This window comes from Jaculus jaculus, chromosome 4, assembly GCF_020740685.1.
Source record: "Jaculus jaculus isolate mJacJac1 chromosome 4, mJacJac1.mat.Y.cur, whole genome shotgun sequence".
Classification (NCBI taxonomy): Eukaryota; Metazoa; Chordata; class Mammalia; order Rodentia; family Dipodidae; genus Jaculus; species Jaculus jaculus.
In genome coordinates this window covers 73,484,029-73,504,523 of record NC_059105.1, presented here as the reverse complement: position 1 = coordinate 73,504,523, position 20,495 = coordinate 73,484,029, and the positions used below count along the sequence as shown (strand labels likewise).

Genomic DNA, 20,495 nt, shown 5'->3' with positions numbered 1-20,495 from the left:
AAACTTGGTGTGTGTGTGGTAGGGGGTGGGGAAGGGGGTCTGGAAGAAACACAAAATTCAGCCCATTGCAATCTCCTTAACTATAACCATTCCAGGATGAGTCTCAGTGGTGGAAAGAATGCCTAGCATGGATGAGGCCCAGGGGTTCATATTTAGCACTAAAAACAAACAATCCAGGTGAGGGATTGACTACTTACCCCTGAATTAGGAGGAAAGCGATAATTTTTCACAGTTCTGAATCTGAAGGAGAGGAAAGGTTAAAATTGAAGACTGTTAGCCAGGCGTGGCGGGGCACACCTTTTATCCCAGCACTTGGGAGGCAGAGGTAGGAGAACCACTGGGAGTTCAAGGCCACCCTGAGACTACTTAGTGAGACCCTACCTCGAAAAACCAAAAAAAAAAAAAAAAAAAAAAAAAAAAGAAAAAAGAAAAAAGAATGAAGGCCTTTGTATTTTTAAATACCTTAAAATATGAGATTGCAAGTTGAGCTCACTAAGATAAGGGTGATCTGGTATAAAATGGTGCTTATGTGAAGTGCTATTCCAGTGGCACCCGCCTTCACTCTGGTTTGTGAGTTCCTATGAACCAAAAGCATTTTCCTCACCTTTCTCCACAAAATAGTACAGTGTCTGAAAATTACATAAGGCCCAAGTTAAATACGATAAATATTACTACAAGGGTTTACCTATTTATACTGATTTAATATAATGACTATTAAGATCACATTGGCATTGAGAGCAAGAAGCCCAAGTTCAACACAGAGAAGCAAACACAATCAATACTTACCCTGAAAGGTTTTCCTAAGAAAGTGTCATGTTTTTGCAACATTATCCTTTAACATTATAAACTGCATGGGAGCTTACCATTATTTTGCAAAACTTTATGTGTCTTTTGAATCACAAGAAAAATGTAAGCCATATAGTCATAAAACCTTTATTACAATATACATTTAGAATACATAGTTTTTCAAAATTATATGATATTATAGCATGAACTATGGTGAAAAATTTAACAGATAACACTTTAAAGGTAATTGATGAAAAAAAAAAAGACTAGGAGTCCTTACAAAATAAGCATGTGTGTAGATTTTAACAACAAAAAAAACCTATTCTCTACAGAAATGAGTTAGTCTTTATCACCTAACTACAAAATCTGCACTAATTAAATCAGAAAATCAATCAGTTCTCATTCAATTACTCCATTAGCAAACACCAATACCACCGCACATCTCTTCAGATACAGCAGTGGCCTCTGCTGGAGAAAAGAAAACATTGCATTTTACAGCTGGGACTCAAATCTCCTTTGAAAAGGATGACTAAGTCAGGCCTTGTCATCCCCTGTGAAATCATTGCTTTCAGGGTCTTAAACATGTGCGGGCTTTATCAAGTATGTCCTTTTTGATTTTTGGATAAGTTGGATGCGTTTTAAGAACCTGGGGAGGGGATGTGAACAAACAAAAGAATTTTGTAATTAATTATTTAGAACTAGGGCACTACAAAACAGTACAAACAACATTAAAGTTGAGATTTCACCATATTAATAGTATAACTGCAAAAATCTTTCAAAGGTGATAAATCTTAGTTATAACATGATGATTCACTTATATGACTAGATAACATTAACTGATGTAAATACCTCATGTGGAAATATAATAAGTGAGTTACAAAAGACAATTCATCAATGATTGAAAATATTTCTGCAATTTAGCTAATCTTGAGTAAGATGTTTAATATAAGCTCTTAAAGAGAGATTGTCAGCTGGAAGCACACATCAACTTCACTTGGGATGACTTTGGAATATGCAGACTTCCAGGACTGGGGTTTAAAGTATAAGGGCAAAACATGTAAGAAGACCAATGTAACTCCACAGATGACTCTGCTCACCTACAACCTAACTCCACAGATGACTCTCCTCAGTACAACCTAACTCCACAGATGACTCTCCTCAGTACAACCTACTCCACGGATGACTCTCCTCAGTACAACCTACTCCACGGATGACTCTCCTCAGTACAACCTACTCCACGGATGACTCTCCTCAGTACAACCTACTCCGCGGATGACTCTCCTCAGTACAACCTACTCCGCGGATGACTCTCCTCAGTACAACCTACTCCGCGGATGACTCTCCTCAGTACAACCTACTCCGCGGATGACTCTCCTCAGTACAACCTACTCCGCGGATGACTCTCCTCAGTACAACCTACTCCGCGGATGACTCTCCTCAGTACAACCTACTCCGCGGATGACTCTCCTCAGTACAACCTACTCCGCGGATGACTCTCCTCAGTACAACCTACTCCGCGGATGACTCTCCTCAGTACAACCTACTCCACGGATGACTCTCCGCAGTACAACCTACTCCACGGATGACTCTCCTCAGTACAACCTACTCCACGGATGACTCTCCGCAGGACAACCTACTCCGCGGATGACTCTCCTCAGTACAACCTACTCCGCGGATGACTCTCCTCAGTACAACCTACTCCACGGATGACTCTCCTCAGTACAACCTACTCCACGGATGACTCTCCTCAGTACAACCTACTCCACGGATGACTCTCCGCAGGACAACCTACTCCGCGGATGACTCTCCTCAGTACAACCTACTCCGCGGATGACTCTCCTCAGTACAACCTACTCCGCGGATGACTCTCCTCAGTACAACCTACTCCGCGGATGACTCTCCTCAGTACAACCTACTCCACGGATGACTCTCCTCAGTACAACCTACTCCACGGATGACTCTCCTCAGTACAACCTACTCCACGGATGACTCTCCGCAGTACAACCTACTCCACGGATGACTCTCCTCAGTACAACCTACTCCACGGATGACTCTCCGCAGGACAACCTACTCCGCGGATGACTCTCCTCAGTACAACCTACTCCGCGGATGACTCTCCTCAGTACAACCTACTCCACGGATGACTCTCCTCAGTACAACCTACTCCACGGATGACTCTCTGCAGGACAACCTACTCCACGGATGACTCTCCGCAGGACAACCTACTCCGCGGATGACTCTCCTCAGTACAACCTACTCCGCGGATGACTCTCCTCAGTACAACCTACTCCACGGATGACTCTCCTCAGTACAACCTACTCCACGGATGACTCTCTGCAGGACAACCTACTCCACGGATGACTCTCCTCAGTACAACCTACTCCACGGATGACTCTCCTCAGTACAATCTACTCCGCGGATGACTCTCCTCAGTACAACCTACTCCGCGGATGACTCTCCTCATTACAACCTACTCCACAGATGACTCTCCTCAGTACAACCTACTCCACGGATGACTCTCCTCAGTACAACCTACTCCGCGGATGACTCTCCTCAGTACAACCTACTCCGCGGATGACTCTCCGCAGTACAACCTACTCCACGGATGACTCTCCGCAGTACAACCTACTCCACGGATGACTCTCCGCAGTACAACCTACTCCATGGATGACTCTCCTCACCTACGACCTAACTCCACAGACGACTCTCCTCACTACAACCTACTCCACGGATGACTCTCCGCAGGACAACCTACTCCACGGATGACTCTCCGCAGTACAACCTACTCCACGGATGACTCTCCGCAGTACAACCTACTCCATGGATGACTCTCCTCACCTACAACCTAACTCCACAGACGACTCTCCTCACTACAACCTACTCCACGGATGACTCTCCGCAGGACAACCTACTCCACAGATGACTCTCCTCAGTACAACCTACTCCACAGATGACTCTCCTCAGTACAACCTATTCCACAGATGACTCTCCTCACATACAACCTAACTTTACTCAGAAACACTGACTTACTGAAGACTCAGTAATCAACAATAGATTCTGAGACCAGCTACTTGCTATAATGGTGTTGATCCATGACTAGTTGGGAAAAGGGACATTACAAAGTTCTTCTCTGAGGAGCTTTTCTTGGATGTATTGGCCATGTTATAACACCTTATATGTACTACCAATGAGATCTCGTCAATGATATATATAAAACTATGTAAATCATAAAATTACAATTTAAGGAGATTTGTTAAAAGGGAGTTAAATATAGGAGTAAATTCTAACTACAGAATATCATTTAATTTATAAATCTGAATTCTCTAATAGGTTTAGAGATACATACATAAGAATATCTACTTGAGACAATGACTTGGAGGACTGATAGTCTCTTCTAGTATCATCCAGCATTTACTGTTTGAGAAGCCTTGTGGAGGAAGATAATGGAATATTCAGAAGCCATAGATATTTATTAGAGAAATTTCAGGGCCAGGGGTGGGATAACTTCCAGTAAGCTGTTGGCCTGAGAGGCCCCTGATGCCACCAAAACATTGCAGGCTATCACCAAGGCTCTTGGTTCCCCACCAGAACCAGATGGCAAAACCCTATTGTTGAAAACTCCATGTGCTTGGGCTGCACTTCACTGAGAAACCAAACTGGAGCAGCTGAAGCCTTCTCCCTGTTGACTAGTTGTCAGAATGCTGGAAAGAGCTGTGCAGAACACAGTCTTTTGTGGGTAAAGAAGTCACCAATGGTCTTAATCAGTAATGGACCCTATAAGCTTTATGGCTGGCTATTAAATTCGCTAAATTGTGCAATAGTAGCATGTCTGTTATAGGGGAAACCAACTGCATCCTGATTGGTCTTGAGGACTACTCCATGAGATGGAATTCATATTAGTACTGAAAATCTAGTCAAAAGCCTATGGCTGAGGAGGTCATAAACTCTAGGGAGAAACTACTACTCTTTTCTGGCTAAATGCGTATATTTGTCCTGCAAAATGTTCTCTAAACACTTATGTTTATGTCACTATACTAATGCTATGCTCACTCTTGGTTAGAGAATTTTGTCTTTTCAGATGGTGATGGCCAATGGGATGATTCAAAACTCAATATAGTGCTGAGAAGTGACAGTGGACTGTGTATTACTCAGTGAGACATCTCTATCACACCTTCTAAGGCTCAGGTACCATTGAAAAAGAGGTGGCTCAAAGAATGTAAGAGCCAAAGGAAGGGGAAAAGTACTTACAATGCTGTCTTATGGACACAATGTGCCCTTTTACATTCATTACCTCACAGTGGCTGACCCTATCAACATAAGACCTGCATAATATGAGGAAATAAAGTGACTACACCAAAATAGAAGAGAGATTATTTGGAAAGATGAAGGGATTTAATGGAGAGGAGATTTAGGAGGAGGACAAAAGGGTGGTGGCAGGGGATTATAATCATAGTATATTGTCCATATTTATGGAAGTTGCCAAATAAAAAGTTAACACATTTTATTTAAATAAATTTATTTTCTAAATTATGAATATTGACAATCCAGCTAGAACATATTTAGTAAGCTATATAACCAAAATATCACAATAACTACTCTATTCAAGCACATTTTGAGACTAAAAGAAAATTGTATAACGGTAAAACTCCAAGAATAATCAAAATTTAAGTGTTTACCTGGTGGCATATGCCAATTGCATCCACATATCGTTTTGCTTTTAAGTAATTAAATGCCAATTTGTATCCTGTTAAGACAAAAAGATAATGATGTACTGGTACACTCACTACTATACTGTACTAACTTTTTTTTTTTTTTTTTTTTGGTTTTTTGAGGTAGGGTCTCACTCTAGCTCAGGCTGACCTGGAATTCACCTTGGAGGCTCAGGGTGGCCTCGAACTCACGGCAATCCTCCTACCTCTGCCTTCCAAGTGCTGGGATTAAAGGCGTGCACCACCACACCCGGCATTCTGTAGTAACTTTTTTTCCTTGCCTCTTCCTGTGTTTGTTGACTCATTAGAGAAGCCCTAAGAGAAGCTAGTGGATGAACTCTGCGATAGAAATGATATAGTAACAGAAGGTAAAGTGAGGGCTGGAGATGCAGTTTAGTTGGCAGAGTGCTTTCCTAGCATGGATAAAGCCTTGGGTTCAATCTCTAGCACCACATAAACTGGGTGCAATGGTACATGCTTGCAATCCCAGTGAAAGGTGGAGACAGGAGGATGAGAAGTTCAAGGTCATACCAACGTGAGATATATGAGATCTCATTTCATAAGAAGTCTAAGTGAAATTAAAGAGAAGCAATCAGAAAAGAAACTAGAGTTGGCAAAATGGACCACAGTGAATATACTACGGGGTTGCAAGAGTCTCATTTATTTCAGGTTAGGGTGAAAACTCATCACAGGGCAGTAAATGACAACACAGTAACTCATTTATACAGTATAGCTTTATCAGGGAAACTGATTCATGTGACCTTGAGATTTATATTCTGTTAGGAAAGGAAGTACATTACTTAGGTCACTGCCTGAGTAAATGAATGATTTCACACAGATAAATTCCATGACAGAAAGATCCAAGTCTTAAGCCAAGAGAACCTTGAACTAGAGAGGAAGGAAGAAAGTATCAGGGATGTTCAAAGTGTGAAGGATGAGACAAGATAAAACAGGCTGTGAATCAAGAAACCCTTTGTGTAATAGGAACTGCCAGTGTAAGGACAGTGGTAGGCTGTATAAAACACCAAAGCATCCAGAGCACGTGCCGAAAAACTGTGTCAGAGCAGCAGAGGTGGTAGTGAGCCAGCAGACACGCCATGTAGACAATTAGCAAGAATTGTCACAACTCTTGGTATGGAAATGTCACTCTTCTAGTGCTGACAATTAGAAACTTCTAAGAAACTCTTGAATGACCATTGCTCTTCTCTAAAAGTACTGTTAGACTAAGAAAAGCTAAGTAATGTTAGTAGGTGTGTACTTGGTATGATATAATGCAACATAAAACAATATATCAGATATTTCAGTTTACATCTTAGAAAAAGAAGGAGAAAAATGGAAAGGGTGCTTATGGGCTCTACTGAAAATATCAGAACATCCATTCACCCACCCATCCATCCATTCATCTATCCATTTGTCCACCTATTTACCTACCTGCCTGTCTACCTACCTACCTACTACCTATCATCTATCTATACATATACAGAACTGCTGAAGATTAAAATATCAATTTTCTGAGAAGTATATGCAAGATTATAACCAAGAATATTGTTTTCTGACTCCTTTCAGGCCTTAGCACACTGCTTTGAGTTAATGATCTAAAGTTTCTTCAAACAAAAGATAGGGAACACTATTCCATCTCTTAATAATTTTAAACATCAAATGGACACTTATAAGATTCTTTTATAAACACATAAATAATAGCACATATATGACAGCAACTTTTTTCTGGGTTAAATAAATGCTACATTGAAATCACAGTATTGATGTTGGGAGAAACTTGATAAGATCATTGTGTACAAACACTTTTAAGTAAAAAATAAAGGGCTTGGAAAGAGAAGAACATGTCAGTACTGCTGTACTCCCCCTGACAAATGTGCATGAATTAACTATTTGCTCCCCAGGAAAAGAGAAACAGAAAGTGATCCAGATGGTCTAATGACCATGCTGTAACCCTAGTGTGGTCTGAATGGGTTTTTCTCACACTGACTCTCAGTTCCAAGTCTCTTTTTCTTTTAAAAATGTTCTTACTGTACATTCATACAAGGTGAATAATACTTCATGCATGTATACATAAAAATATAAATATGAAACTATTACTTGAACCAAGCAAATGATCCCATTCTGGAGCCTGAGTAAAAACATTCAGTTCTGCATTATGTGATACTAACATGAGAATTTTTTGATAATGAAGAAATGCATTGTTAATTTGCCCAGGCAGGTTGGGGTAGTACTTGTAGTGAGCCTTAAGGAATAAACAGCATGAATAACTGAAAACACCACAGAAACAATTATTTCCAAAATTATTTATCATATTTTAAAGATATTTAAGAATTTTCTTTTTTATAATTTTATCTTTAAGATATGTAATAACTGGCAATAAAAATACTTTAACAATCACTAATTCCTGTACCTTATGCAAAGCTGGTGTGGTGGCTTGAATAGAATAGATGGCCCCCAATATATTCAGTGTTTATTTGTTTGTAGTTTGCATCTGCAGCCACCTGGCTGGAGGCAGTGTCACTGGGTGGATCTTAAGGTGTGATGGTGGGTTTCAGATTTCAATCTAAAGTTATGCAAAGTGTGCCCAGCTGGAGTTCTTGAAGTGTGCTGTGGCTTTTGACCTTTAGGCTAGTACTTCTCTCTCTCTCTGCTTGGTCCTGTGAAGGCAGGCCAGCTTCTTCTGCTATTTATGGAACTCCCCTTGGATCTGTAGGATTCAATAAATATTCCTTCCTCCATAACTGTGCCTGGTCTGGAAGTTCATCTCAGTGAACTTGAAGCTGTCTGCTACAGCTGGCAATCTAACATACCCCAGAAAAATACAAGGTACGGGCAAAATCACATACATGGTAGTGGGCACGAGGATGACATCTGTATGTATTTGGAATGTGGCTGCTAAGGTTAGGTTGAGTTAGTAACTTGAAATGGCCCATTCAAAAAGGAAAAAAAAAAAAAAAAGATCCTGTAGTAAGCCAAACCATGCATATCTACGGTAAAGCAGGTCAGAAGGTTCATGGCAAGAAGAACAACATTTCCCATGCTTATATGTCCTCCTCACACCTTGTTTTTTCCTTTACATAATCATCAAAATCTTATAAGTGCAGAACAGAGTTTGGAGAATATTATGTAGAGCTTCCAAGAGTAACAGTCACAAATGTCTCAGAAGTAAGAGGTACCAGTGGGAAGTCTGAAGGTAGGACTTTGGAGAGCCTGAAGCTCCCCCTAAAGGCCAGCCCTGAGGGAGAGCCAGGCGGAGTCATTACAATGGAATTCACCTCAGTATAAAAGAACAGAACAGCAAGCAAGGAGGAGTGCATCACAACGAGGGGAGAGGATGGCCTGAGTGCACCCCCGATACTGCTCCCCTCATTTCTTAGGGACACTGTAGACCAATAGTCTGCAAACACCTAACTATGACATTTCTAGATGCTCAGAAGGAAAGATGCTCTATGGCCAAAGAACTGTGGAAATACAGCCATTTTGTGTCACCTCATAATGTACTTGAGTGTCTAAAGGTTTTAGAGGATCTGTAGTAAAGGAACTTGTGTGATTTAATACAATGTTTGCCTAATTTATTTGACAATGGGATATTTTTCCTCACATAGCATTATCATTTTTAAAATAGTAAAAAAAGAAATACGGCAAAATTAGAATATATGTCTTCTAAAATGACTAAATGACCTCAGGAATTGTGCTCAACTATTTGTAGGTAATAATTTGCTACAAATATATATAAACTTTATTCTCACCTCAGAAAAGCTGACAACAAAAGTTGGCTCTTAAAATTTTTTATTCTTAAAAAGAATATTTCGAGGATTTACAATCAAACACCTTTTCCTGCAAGAGCTTGTGCCTGGTTTGCTGCACTCACCCATGGCCGGGTTTGACTGGTTGCCATGTTTCCACGCCATCTCGTAGTTGAGGGCAGCATCGGCATACGCCTGCTCTTTCTCCATCATGTAGCCCATGTACTCATAAGCTTTACAGCAAGACTGAAGAAAGACAGAGGTGTATTAACAGATCAACCTTGATGCCACTAGAACTTAAGGATATGAGCCCATAGGTCAAGCAGGTTAACACAGCGCTATAATTTCCAACCTTGAGTATCTAATCAAAGGACTTGCAGCAGATCAGGGAAATTTCTGATACCATGGGCCATCTCACACCTTTCAAGATCAAAAGATTTATTTTTGCAGAATTGGAAATACACAGTAGGAAATGCATCTTTGTGCATATACATGTAAATCATTTATTAAGAATAACTTCAACACATACAAATATAGAATATAAGTATAATGAACTTCATGAACCCATAACTTTCCTTCAAAAATTAGACTACCCATTAATACTTTCACAGCTTCTAACCCACACTTATGTTTACATATTATTAAAAGAAATCCCTCAGATGATCTATCATTTCAACTATACATATGTTAGAATGCCTCTCTAAAAGGAGGACTTGCTTTAACATAACCACAGTTTATGATATATAAAATGTACCAACTTCTTAACACCACATATCCAGAGACTATTCAAATTTTAAATTTTCTCACTCACTAAAAATTTGTTTTTAGTTTGTTAAACTAAGAAATGGGTTGAAATATTTCTCCATTCTGTTTTGATCTAAGGATTCATCTTCTGTCTCTTTTCTCTTAGTTTAAAGCAGCATAAACAAGAATACTTATCCTAGAATTTTTCTTAATCCAGATTTAGTTAACTGCATGTGTGTGTTGTTTCTATAATACATCCCTATTTCACCAGGAACTGTAATGCATTTAGACTTGCTTGAATATTTTATTTAAATACCAACAGAATTTATTACAATTTTACTTTTCTTATCCTAAAACATTTCATCAACACTTTTCACTGAAACCATTACCCACTAAACATATAATGACAATACAGATCTGTGGTGCACATTTCCTCTTTCTAGTCAGACTCCCTATAGCTCAGCATAGTAGAGTCACATCCCGTGTGATGTTCTCATTTTTTCCATTTCTATTTACTTAAAAGTACTGCACTGAGTATTTATATTGATAATTGTGTATTTCTTTTTCTCATTTCAGCCCTGACACTGTCACAGATTTTTTTTTCTTTCATCAGAAAGTGCAGAATGTTTGATTTTATCTTTCTGTGATATTCCATCAATGTTGTAAAATGGTTATTACTCCTTATTTATTACCTGGGAAATGTCTACCATGGAAAATGTCTTATCAACAGGTTGACAAGCCAATGGTATAGTTAGTTCAAAAAAAAGGTAGGATGAGAACTTAATTCTTCCCTGCAACTGTCAATTTTGGAGAAACAGTCAGTTTATTATAATGCTGTCTAATGAGGTTTTTATAAAGATAGGTATTTTAACATAATTTGATATATTTCAACATATTGTATCTATCATTCCTACTGGTACTTAATGTCCCAACTTTGACTCTTCGCACTGTCTTCACCTTGGCTCCCAAGTCCCTGACATGACTCTCGTGAGCTCTGTTAGCTTCCCTGCCATCTGATATGATGGGATGGTGTAGTGTCATCTTACACCTTGCCTGGCCCCTAAACCTGCTCATGTTCATTTTGATTATATAATCAAGATTCCTAATCTTACGCTTTCAGTATTGACAACTAGCCCACAGGGCCAAATTAGGTGTAAACTAATCCTCATGTTTGGCCAGGCAAGGTATGGCTGCGAAGAGTTCCAGCAAACTGAGGTTCTGATTACATCAAAACTTCAGTCCCCACACATTTTGAACTTAGAGTGGACAGATGAAGCTCAACTATTCACAGGCTAAATGTCAAAGCTTAGTAACAGCTATGTATTACTTTCAAGGGCAATTTAACTTAGAATTGATTCAACTTATCATCTAGAATAGTCTATATATTGATAAAAGACTGGATGTTTTAGGTTTTTTAAGTTCCTAAGAAACTATCTTAAATCATAGCTACTCTTTTAAAAAAGGAATGATACAATTTGTAATCTATTTTGCTTAAAGAGAATAAAAATACATTGACTGTAATTAAAAATTTAAAGTAATTGGTATGATAGCTATTTCTTAGCAAATAATAACATACATCTTAACTTAAAACAAAAAAACTGTCATTGATGGGAATGGTGGCCTCTAATCCCAGCACTAGGGAAGCAGAGGGAGGAGGATAACCATGAGTTCGAGGCCACTTTGAGACAACACAGTGAATTAAAGCTCAGCCTGAGGTAGAGTGAGACCTTACCTCATAAAACAAAACAAGACAAAAAAGACCTATCATAAGACATCTCTGTTGTACGATAAAATTCCAAAATGGTAGTAAAAAGATTTACAGTCTATGGACTTAAAGATTTTCAATTTTAAACTTAAGCATAAAAACTTTTTATTAAGTTAATTTAAAAGCTGGGAAGACTTTCCCCCACAAAACATATTAGGCATTGTGGACTGTAAATGTGGAAGCGACATGCAGCTGCAGTAAATTCCTCAAGTCTCTCTTAATGGGAGAGACGCACCCATAATTAGTGCTCTCCACTTTTCATTCGTTCTGGGATACGATGGATAATCATGGCAAATAGTTGACATTCTAAATACACTCTCTGTAAGTAGGGCATTACCATAGCTGAAACTTTAAGCTGCATGAATCTGAGTTTTTCTTGACTTTTAAGGACAAATGACTCTTTTTTTAGTATTAATGTCTATTTCCTGATTGCAGTAGGAACAAACATTTGATACTGAAAAAATGCTGAGGAATCACTGGAATTGGACCATCACTGTATTATAGAACAGCTAAGTAACAAAGTTAGAGATTGTCCATGCATCCACCACCTTCGTCCATACACCTATCACTACTCTGTTTCAATTGTCTTTGCAACCATCACTACTCTGTTACAACTGCCCACATACCCATCACTACTCTGTTACTGTAGGAACCCCAGGAGGGGGAACCCCACGCTCTGCCCGGATATGGCGACACCCCAAATCACTCACGAGAAGCGGTCTTGATGCAAACTGCAAGAGGATTTTATTCCAAGTGCGCTGGGGCCCACAGTCGTACACCGCACAGGGGTAGAGGACTGCAGAGCCCCGAATTCAGGAATGGGACAGTTTTTATAGGGTTTCTAACAAAGCCTGTGCATTAGACCAATCATTTTTTTAATATCAGGAGCCCGCAGGGTGCGAGCCAATCAGTTTGTGCCACCCCATAGTTTCTAAGCCAATTAGTTTAACTTGTTCAAGCCCCTCGTGGACCAATCATTCTCTTATGACCTTGGTGGTCAGCATTTGCGCAGGTCCTTGGGTGGGAGTAGCACAGTGTGGTACCAGTCTCCTATGACCTTGGAGGTCAGCATTTGCGCAGGTCCTTGGGTGGGGGTAGCAGAGTGTGGTATCAGCCTCCTATGACCTTGGTGGTCTGAGGCAGGCTGCTACAGCTTATGGTGCGAGCTACTAAGGCTTACAGTGTGGGCTATTAAGGCTTATGGTGCAGGCTATTTATAGAAACCAAATAAGTGGTTCACTTCATTACTCATTTCCCATCCTTGAGGGCTATCTCATGCCCTTTTTACCTAGTTTTATATTAGGAGCGGGCTCTGATATAATGAGAAGAGGGATTCTTTACTTGCTTCCAACAGAGAGTAAAGCCTGGAGTTTGAGGTATGCAGGGGCCCGCTTAAGCTTCTGAATTCTTGGGCCTTTCATTACAACTATCTATGCACCCATCACTACTCTCTTACAATTGTTCATGCACCCATCACTACTCTGTTATAACTGCCCACATACCCATTACTACTCTGTTACGATCGTCCATACGCCCATCACTACTGTTATGACTGTCCATGCACCCATCACTACTCTGTTACGATCATCCACACGCCCATCACTACTCTGTTACAATCGTCCACACGCCCATCACTACTCTGTTACACCTGTGCACGTACTCACCACTACTCTGATACAACTGTCCATATACCCACCAGTATTCTGTTATGATGGTCCCTGAACCCATCTCTACTTAGTTGTGGTTGTTCATGAGCCCATCACCTACTCGGTTGTGGCGCAGGCACCGTTTCAGTAGTTCTTCGGCCATGTCATATTTTGCCAACTGAATGTAAACATCAGCAAGCAGGAGCCAGCTCTTTTCAAACTCCTCAGCATCAACAGGATTCCAAGTCATTTTTGCAATCCGCTTCAGCTGGTTTCTAGCTCTAGGAGTCTGCTTTAAGATCATGTAAGCTGTTGCCATTCCCAAGAGTGCTGGGATGTGATCTTTCTGTAAAAAAACAAAACTTGAGAGTCCAAGAGGGACAATATAAATGACCCCTGTTTAGGAAAAAAAAAAAAAAAAAAGCCATGGGAGCAGTGAATGTGGTATGGGAACTCATTTGTTCTCTGACTGTTGTGATTACTGCCCTCCTTAACACACCGAGTAGTCTCAAGCTACCCTAAGGATACGAGACCAAGGTACTATGCGGTCAAAAGAATCAGTAACTATGCAGATGCTATAAGCACAGTGCCAGCAATTAGTGCAACTTGATTCAACTTGGGATTCAAATAGTGTCATCTTGTATTCCTATAGAAACAGAAGAATAAACTATAAAATTCTATTTCATTATTTTTCTTAGAAATTTTTATTTCAAGAAAATTTATTTATTTATTAGAGAGAGAAAAAGAGAGAGAGAGAGAGAGAGACAGAATGGGTGTGACAGGGCCTCTAGCCACTGTAAACAAACTTCAGATGCACCACCATGTGCATTGGGAATCAAACTTGGGTCCTTAGGCTTCACAGACAAGTGCGTTACTTAACCTCTAAGCCATCTCTCCTGCCCCAGTTTTAAAATTTTGTCTCCTTAGATCTTCTGCCTGTCAAATAGGAGTACCTCATTGACCTGAAAAGGATAGCCCTTTCCAGATAAACTGCTATTGCTAATTTTTTTTCTTCTTCTTCTTTTATGAAAAACAAATCTAGGGGCTGGAGAGATGGCTTAGTGCTTGCCTGCAAAGCCAAAGGAACTGGGTTCAGTTTTCCAGGACCCATGTAAGCCAGATGTAGTGCAGGTGGTGCATGCATCTGGAGCTCAGCTGCAGTGGGTGGAAGCCCTGGCATGCCCATTCTTTTTTCTCTCTGCCTCTTTTTTTCTCTCTCTCTCTCTCAAAAATAAATAAATAAATAAATATTGAAAAACAAATATCTTGTCCCAGTGAAGTTTGGTCATGTTATAGATATGGTATGCAATTAATCAATCACCTGGAGATTAGATAAAACAAGTTCATGCCTTGAAGCAGGCTTTCAGATGCAGAGTTCAGTTTCCTGATAGGTTGTATAAAGCACAGTATTCTTTCCAACAGAGTGATAGAATTGTTATGAATTGGAGGCCACTAGCACCCTGTCTAGTAAACTAACTTCCATACGCACTGATGTGTATGTTCCTGACTATAGTGCCTCTTAGATTTCAGCAGTGAGATTATGATACTTTCAGAGGGAGGAAGTTTTCACCTGAACATACAGAAATTAGAAATTATATTGTGAATTTAACAAAGACTGTAAGGCTGTGAATCCGGGCAACTACTAAGGAATGTTGAAAAAGGGGAGTGCAAAGGGTAAAATGTCCACTCCAGCACTGATTCTGGTGGAAGTTAGGGATGATCCTGGAAGAGAGAATGGAAATTCATCAAGGCTTTGTGAAATCAGGAGGGATATAAGACTTTCTTTGCTATTGTTTTATGTAAATATGTAATCTATTCTCCACAATAGGGTATGGCAAAACAGTTTCATTCGTGTGCCAAATCCAGCCAGCAGCAGATTGTGAAGACATGTTCAGATGCTAGGAGAACACAGAAGATGGATGCTTCCTGTTATTTATCAGTTAGGCCTGAAGACGGCCAAGGAAGATAAAGGTTCTGCAGAAAAGTCCCATGCCAACCTAGAACATCCCACCTTGAACATCTCAGATAATCCCTACAGCTTAAGTCTGATGAAAAAGAATCAGCTCTCCACAGCTCCATCACTTCGAAGTGAGAGATCTTAAAACTCCAAGACTGAGCTTGAATCTCTGCATTAAACCATAAGGTCTTTGTGTGGACTTCACAGCTCTCTCTCTCTTATATGTACCTATAAAGCATAACTCTTCTTCCTTTCCCTCTCAGGCACCCCAGAGAACAAGATTCAGTGTGGACAACACAGCTCCATTACAAGCTGCATACATGGTTCAAGGTAATGGCATGCAAACCAGCATTTGAGCCAAGTATGTCTTCTACCATGTCCTCATGACTTCTTGTCACATACCTGTGTGACCCTGACTTATACCAATTCCTATTTCATCTTCATTTAGAAGAAATGCCCATTTCTACCTATGAAAAATGCCCTTTATCTTAGTTTTTAAAAATAATATTTGCTTCTTAAATCATAGCTTCTTTATGAATCTCCCAACTCTCTTTATGCTACCTCCTATAGCACTTTTATTTACATCTCTAAGATAAAATATAAAACACTTTTCTTTGGGGGCAGAAGAGATGGCTTAGCAGTTATAGCACTTGCTTGAAAAGCCTGATAGCTTGAATGTGATGTCCCAGTACCCATGTAAAGCCAGTTACGCAAAGTGGCACATGTACCTTGGAGTTCATTTATAGCAACAATAGGCCCTGGCATGCCTATCCACACTTTCTCTTTCCTTGCAAATAAATAAAAATATTGAAAACTTTTTTCCTTGCATTACTCTATATGTTTGCCTCATTTTCTGAATAGTATGAGAAATTTGAAAATAGAAACCAAACATTACTTAATTTTATTATTCCCATTAGGCATAGCACCTACTGAGCACTTAGTAATACTCATCACCCTGAATAGATGTGGTCTGAGCTAGAAGAAAAAAACATGACAAAAATGGTGTTTATGAAATTTTAGTTCATAAGTATTGCTTAGATAATATGGTTAGTAAACAGATTAAAGCACTGTGCATTAATAATGACAGGCAAGTATGATAAAAGTAATGCAGTTTTATCTAGACTGCCAATCTTTCTAGGAAATACTTGTACTATGCTTCACTGCATTTGCCTTTTCTCCTTTTTTAACTTTAAGAATAATGGAGTTATTTAAAACAAACTCACTGTTATATGATGGAATTCAATTTCACAACATTTAGGGGCATAACACTTTGTGCTTTTAAATTTTTCTTAGACTTACATGAACAGTCAACAGCTGACCTCAACCTGTGGCAGAAGACCAATTCAACACAGCCCTCCCCTGAGAACATCATCCCCACGGCATCCTGTAGAAGGTTCTGCTCTGTGTGGTACTGAAGCTGATGCTATCTTGGTGTTGTGTCCCAAGGTTGACGTCTGTACTAATGAAGCCCGTATCTAAGACAGCTCTGCTCAAATCCCTGACATTTCAATTGCCCCAGGGTCCTGGTAGGTGGGCAGAGGGGCTACTGTGGAGAGTTACTTGTAATCTACTGCTACCACTGTCACCTCCAATGAAAAGAAAATAAAAAATCTAGATATCCTAAGAGACACATTGTAAGTTTTTCGGTGGTTTCAAGCTGAGAGGAAGAACAAACATGAAGTTCAGTGATGATACTGAGAAGCTGATATCACTAATTGCTGGTTGGGTGACTCCAGAAGTCCTTCTTTAATAGTGTTGTGGATGGGAAGGAAATCTGGAAAACACCCACAAAGTGAGGCAGAAAGTGGATATCTTAAGCAATCTTTTTTTAAAAAAATATTTTTATTTATTTATTTGAGAGAGGGAAAGGGGTGGGAGGAGAGAATGGGTATATCAGGGCTTCTAGACACTGAAAACAAACTCCAGACACATGTGACACCTTGTGCATCCGGTTTACATTGGTACTGAGGAGTCAAACTGGAGTCCTTTGGCTTTGCAGACAAGTGCTTTGACTGCTAAGCCATCTCTCCAGCCCTTAAGCAATCTTGTAAGAACAAAAGTGCTAAAATAATAGCAACAAAAAGATTCCATTCAGTTGGAACTCTAAACTGTCAGTATTCATCACCTTGGGCTCTCCAGCTGGAATGATTCAAGGTGTGTGTGTGTGTGTGTGTGTGTGTGTGTGTGTGTGAAAAGGGGGGCAGTGAGGCAGCCAAGCACTTAACTCCACTAAGTAAGTCAATGTAGGTGACATCTATAACACAACAATTCTACTGAAGATAAAGTTCTTCCCTTCAGAATTCTCCTGTACTCTTCCAAAGAATTCCCTTCCTGTGAATTTAACATCCCCACATAGATAAGCACATAATCAACATCCACACAAAGAGAGCATCTCTAATGGAAACAAAGGTGCATTGTGTAAGATTATGTTGAAGTATACATTTACTTTTTAATTCCTTTTCAAAAATTGCTCAACTTATCAATCACATACTTATACACCATCAAGAAAAGATATACAGAGCTGAAAAAGTTCCACGAACCTCAGAGGCAGCTATCTCGGTGAAGGCACTTAATGCTTGCTCAACATTAGACTTCTGCTTAGTAGCCATCAGGCAGTAGTTTTCCAGTATGCGAAGTTGTACGTGACCTTGAGTGGTCTGAGGTTTTAGTTCCTTAAGGAGTTTTTCTGCTGTTCTCACTGCTAACTGCACAGATTCTTGCTTCTCCGTTGAATTACTGTATACATTAAAACCAGGTCATTTGTGTCTGTTACTCATGACAGAATTAGTTGATATTGGAATAAGAGCTTTAGGGTACTAGCTTCTCTTTATCACTCATTTAAGATTGATCTTTGGTCAAGAATGTCACTCATTCTCTTCCACTACAAAATGCAATCATATTCATGTATTTAAGAAAAATGACTATATCCTTTGCAAAACAACATTAAGTCACAATTCACTCTAGAATGAAAACCAAAAGTAGAAAATAGCTACATGTGGCAATATGTTCATTTCAGCTAATACAAAACTAGAATAAAAGTAGAATCATCATTACTTAGTATAAATGAGGCTTGGGTTCAATCCCTAGCACCACCAAAAGGAAAAAGAAAAATCAAAGTAGAATCATATAATTGTCACATGGTCTTCTATACTAGGAAAGCACAAGACAAGGAGAAGTTAAGGGAAAGCACTTATGTTATATATGACTCACTGAATCCATGTCAAATGTATTTAATAATTGAAAAAATGAGCCTAGAAGGGGAAGTGATTTGTCAAATATCACAGTTAATAAATGGTAAATTTGGGATCTGAATTTAAGTTTATCAATTATGTAATCTCTCTGTCTTCTCTACCATACCTCCCATCAGACATTTTTTTTTTTAAATTTTAAGTATAATATCTCAAATACTTGATAGCAAGTTTCTTCTACACACATACATTGAAACCAACTAACAAAAGAAACCAAACTGTCCAAAAAAACGCCATTTGTCTTTCCTCAGGCCTCAGGCTTTTCCATTCACTTGCTATCTTCTCCAGAGCTTGCCTTTGACTTCTGTAACTGTCCAATTTTGGTTCTCTTTCCTCACCCCCTCCTGCAGACCTCTAGTTCTCAGATTTATGTTACTACATAAACTTGCAAAAAGCCCTTCACGCACACAGATCCAACCCTGCACTCTGTGTGAATGTCTCCTAAATCAGCAGGCGTGCAGGGGTGAGACTCCCCTTCTGAATTCCAGTTTGTTTTCAACTATTTATTAAGGATCTCCACTTGGGCAGCTCACAAGACTATACCAGGATATGTTACTTGAATCTTTGTAAAACAAATTAAATAGATTTCTGTACTTTAAAATTTCACTGGTCTCCAAACCTTGAAACCTCTCAGAAGTTTAGGTCCAATTTTTTCCCACTCCTGCACACATTTTCAGCTGACAGTGACACACTGCTATTATTTCTATGACCTCCTACCATGCTAACCATCCATTTTACACATCTATGGTGTGGGAAATTGAATGGATTCAGGTACTGTCTTGCACCGTAGATAAATTATAGGCTTCTAACGGCTCTTATATTGCTGTTGCATCATTATACATTCCCTCCAAGCCTTGCCTGATTCTGAGGAGAAGAAAGCAACAAATATAGCATGGTGGGAAACAACAATTTGCCAGTATAGACCACAGTGGACAGCAACAGTAGCAGGGCTGGAAGCATGAGGCCCAGCCTAGCATCACACCAAGGGGGCTGAGGAGTGCCTACTTCATAATGTTGTCGCAGGAAGAAGTGCAACGGTGTGTATTATAAAGAGTGCAGCACAAGGCTGTCATAAATGACCACTTGTAAAACCATTAGTGTTAGTGTGGAGGCAATTTTATCATGGGTATCAAATGCTGTACTTAATCTTATATTCTAGAGTAATTAGGGGAATGCCTTCATGACACATCTATTTTGACTTAGGAAAACTAAAAATATTTCATGCCTAATACAGAGAATTAAAAAAAAAATTTTAGTCATTTTATCCCTGACTTTTCCTTAGCATAATCCTGGAACTTAGTTCTCTTTTGCATTCTTGATATTATCCATAACAAAGTTTTTAAAAAAATCTATGCCAGGCTGGGCGTGGTGGTACATGCCTTTAATCCCAGCGCCGGGGAGGCAGAGGTAGGAGGATTGCCGTGAGTTTGAGGCCACCCTGAGACTCCATAGTGAATTCCAGGTCAGCCTGGGCTACAGTGAGACCCTACCTCGAAAAACAAAAAACAAAAAAAAAATATCTGTGCCAAAGGAAACATGTCAAACATTACTCACCCCAGGTCTCCATTCAGATTTTCAAACACTTCACCTCCAATAGTTTCATTATCTGGATTCAGACAGATTTCTATCATATTATAAAGGGCATTTTGGCCCCAATCACTATCTTTCCGAGCTTTATTAAAATGTCGAAGGGCATCATTTGGTTCTCCAGTATACCTTATCAAATGTTTAAAAAATATATTTTAATCACTGAGTACAAATTTTATGGTAGTTCATAATACTATGCTTGGTAAATAAAACTATTAAAATATTTTAAATTGGAGAGCTTTTTCATTACAAGGAAAAACTTAGTGTACTTTCTTTACAATGAGACAAAATCCCAGTATGATTTAAG

The 20,495-nt window shown here is 39.4% G+C and overlaps 1 protein-coding gene across 1 annotated transcript in view; it reads right to left on the bottom strand.

The window, feature by feature from the left end:
• Nucleotides 1-919: 919 nt before the first annotated feature.
• The window catches only part of Ttc21b (tetratricopeptide repeat domain 21B), an 83,141-nt gene continuing 63,565 nt past the window's right edge, over nucleotides 920-20,495 (bottom strand). The window contains exons 24-29 of the mRNA XM_045147630.1: nucleotides 20,156-20,317; nucleotides 17,894-18,089; nucleotides 13,518-13,742; nucleotides 9,367-9,487; nucleotides 5,463-5,530; nucleotides 920-1,432 (exon numbers count right to left, since the gene is read on the bottom strand). Of these exons, the coding sequence (XP_045003565.1) occupies nucleotides 1,355-1,432; nucleotides 5,463-5,530; nucleotides 9,367-9,487; nucleotides 13,518-13,742; nucleotides 17,894-18,089; nucleotides 20,156-20,317 (850 nt within the window). The 3' untranslated portion in view covers nucleotides 920-1,354. The remainder of the gene's footprint in view (nucleotides 1,433-5,462; nucleotides 5,531-9,366; nucleotides 9,488-13,517; nucleotides 13,743-17,893; nucleotides 18,090-20,155; nucleotides 20,318-20,495) is intronic.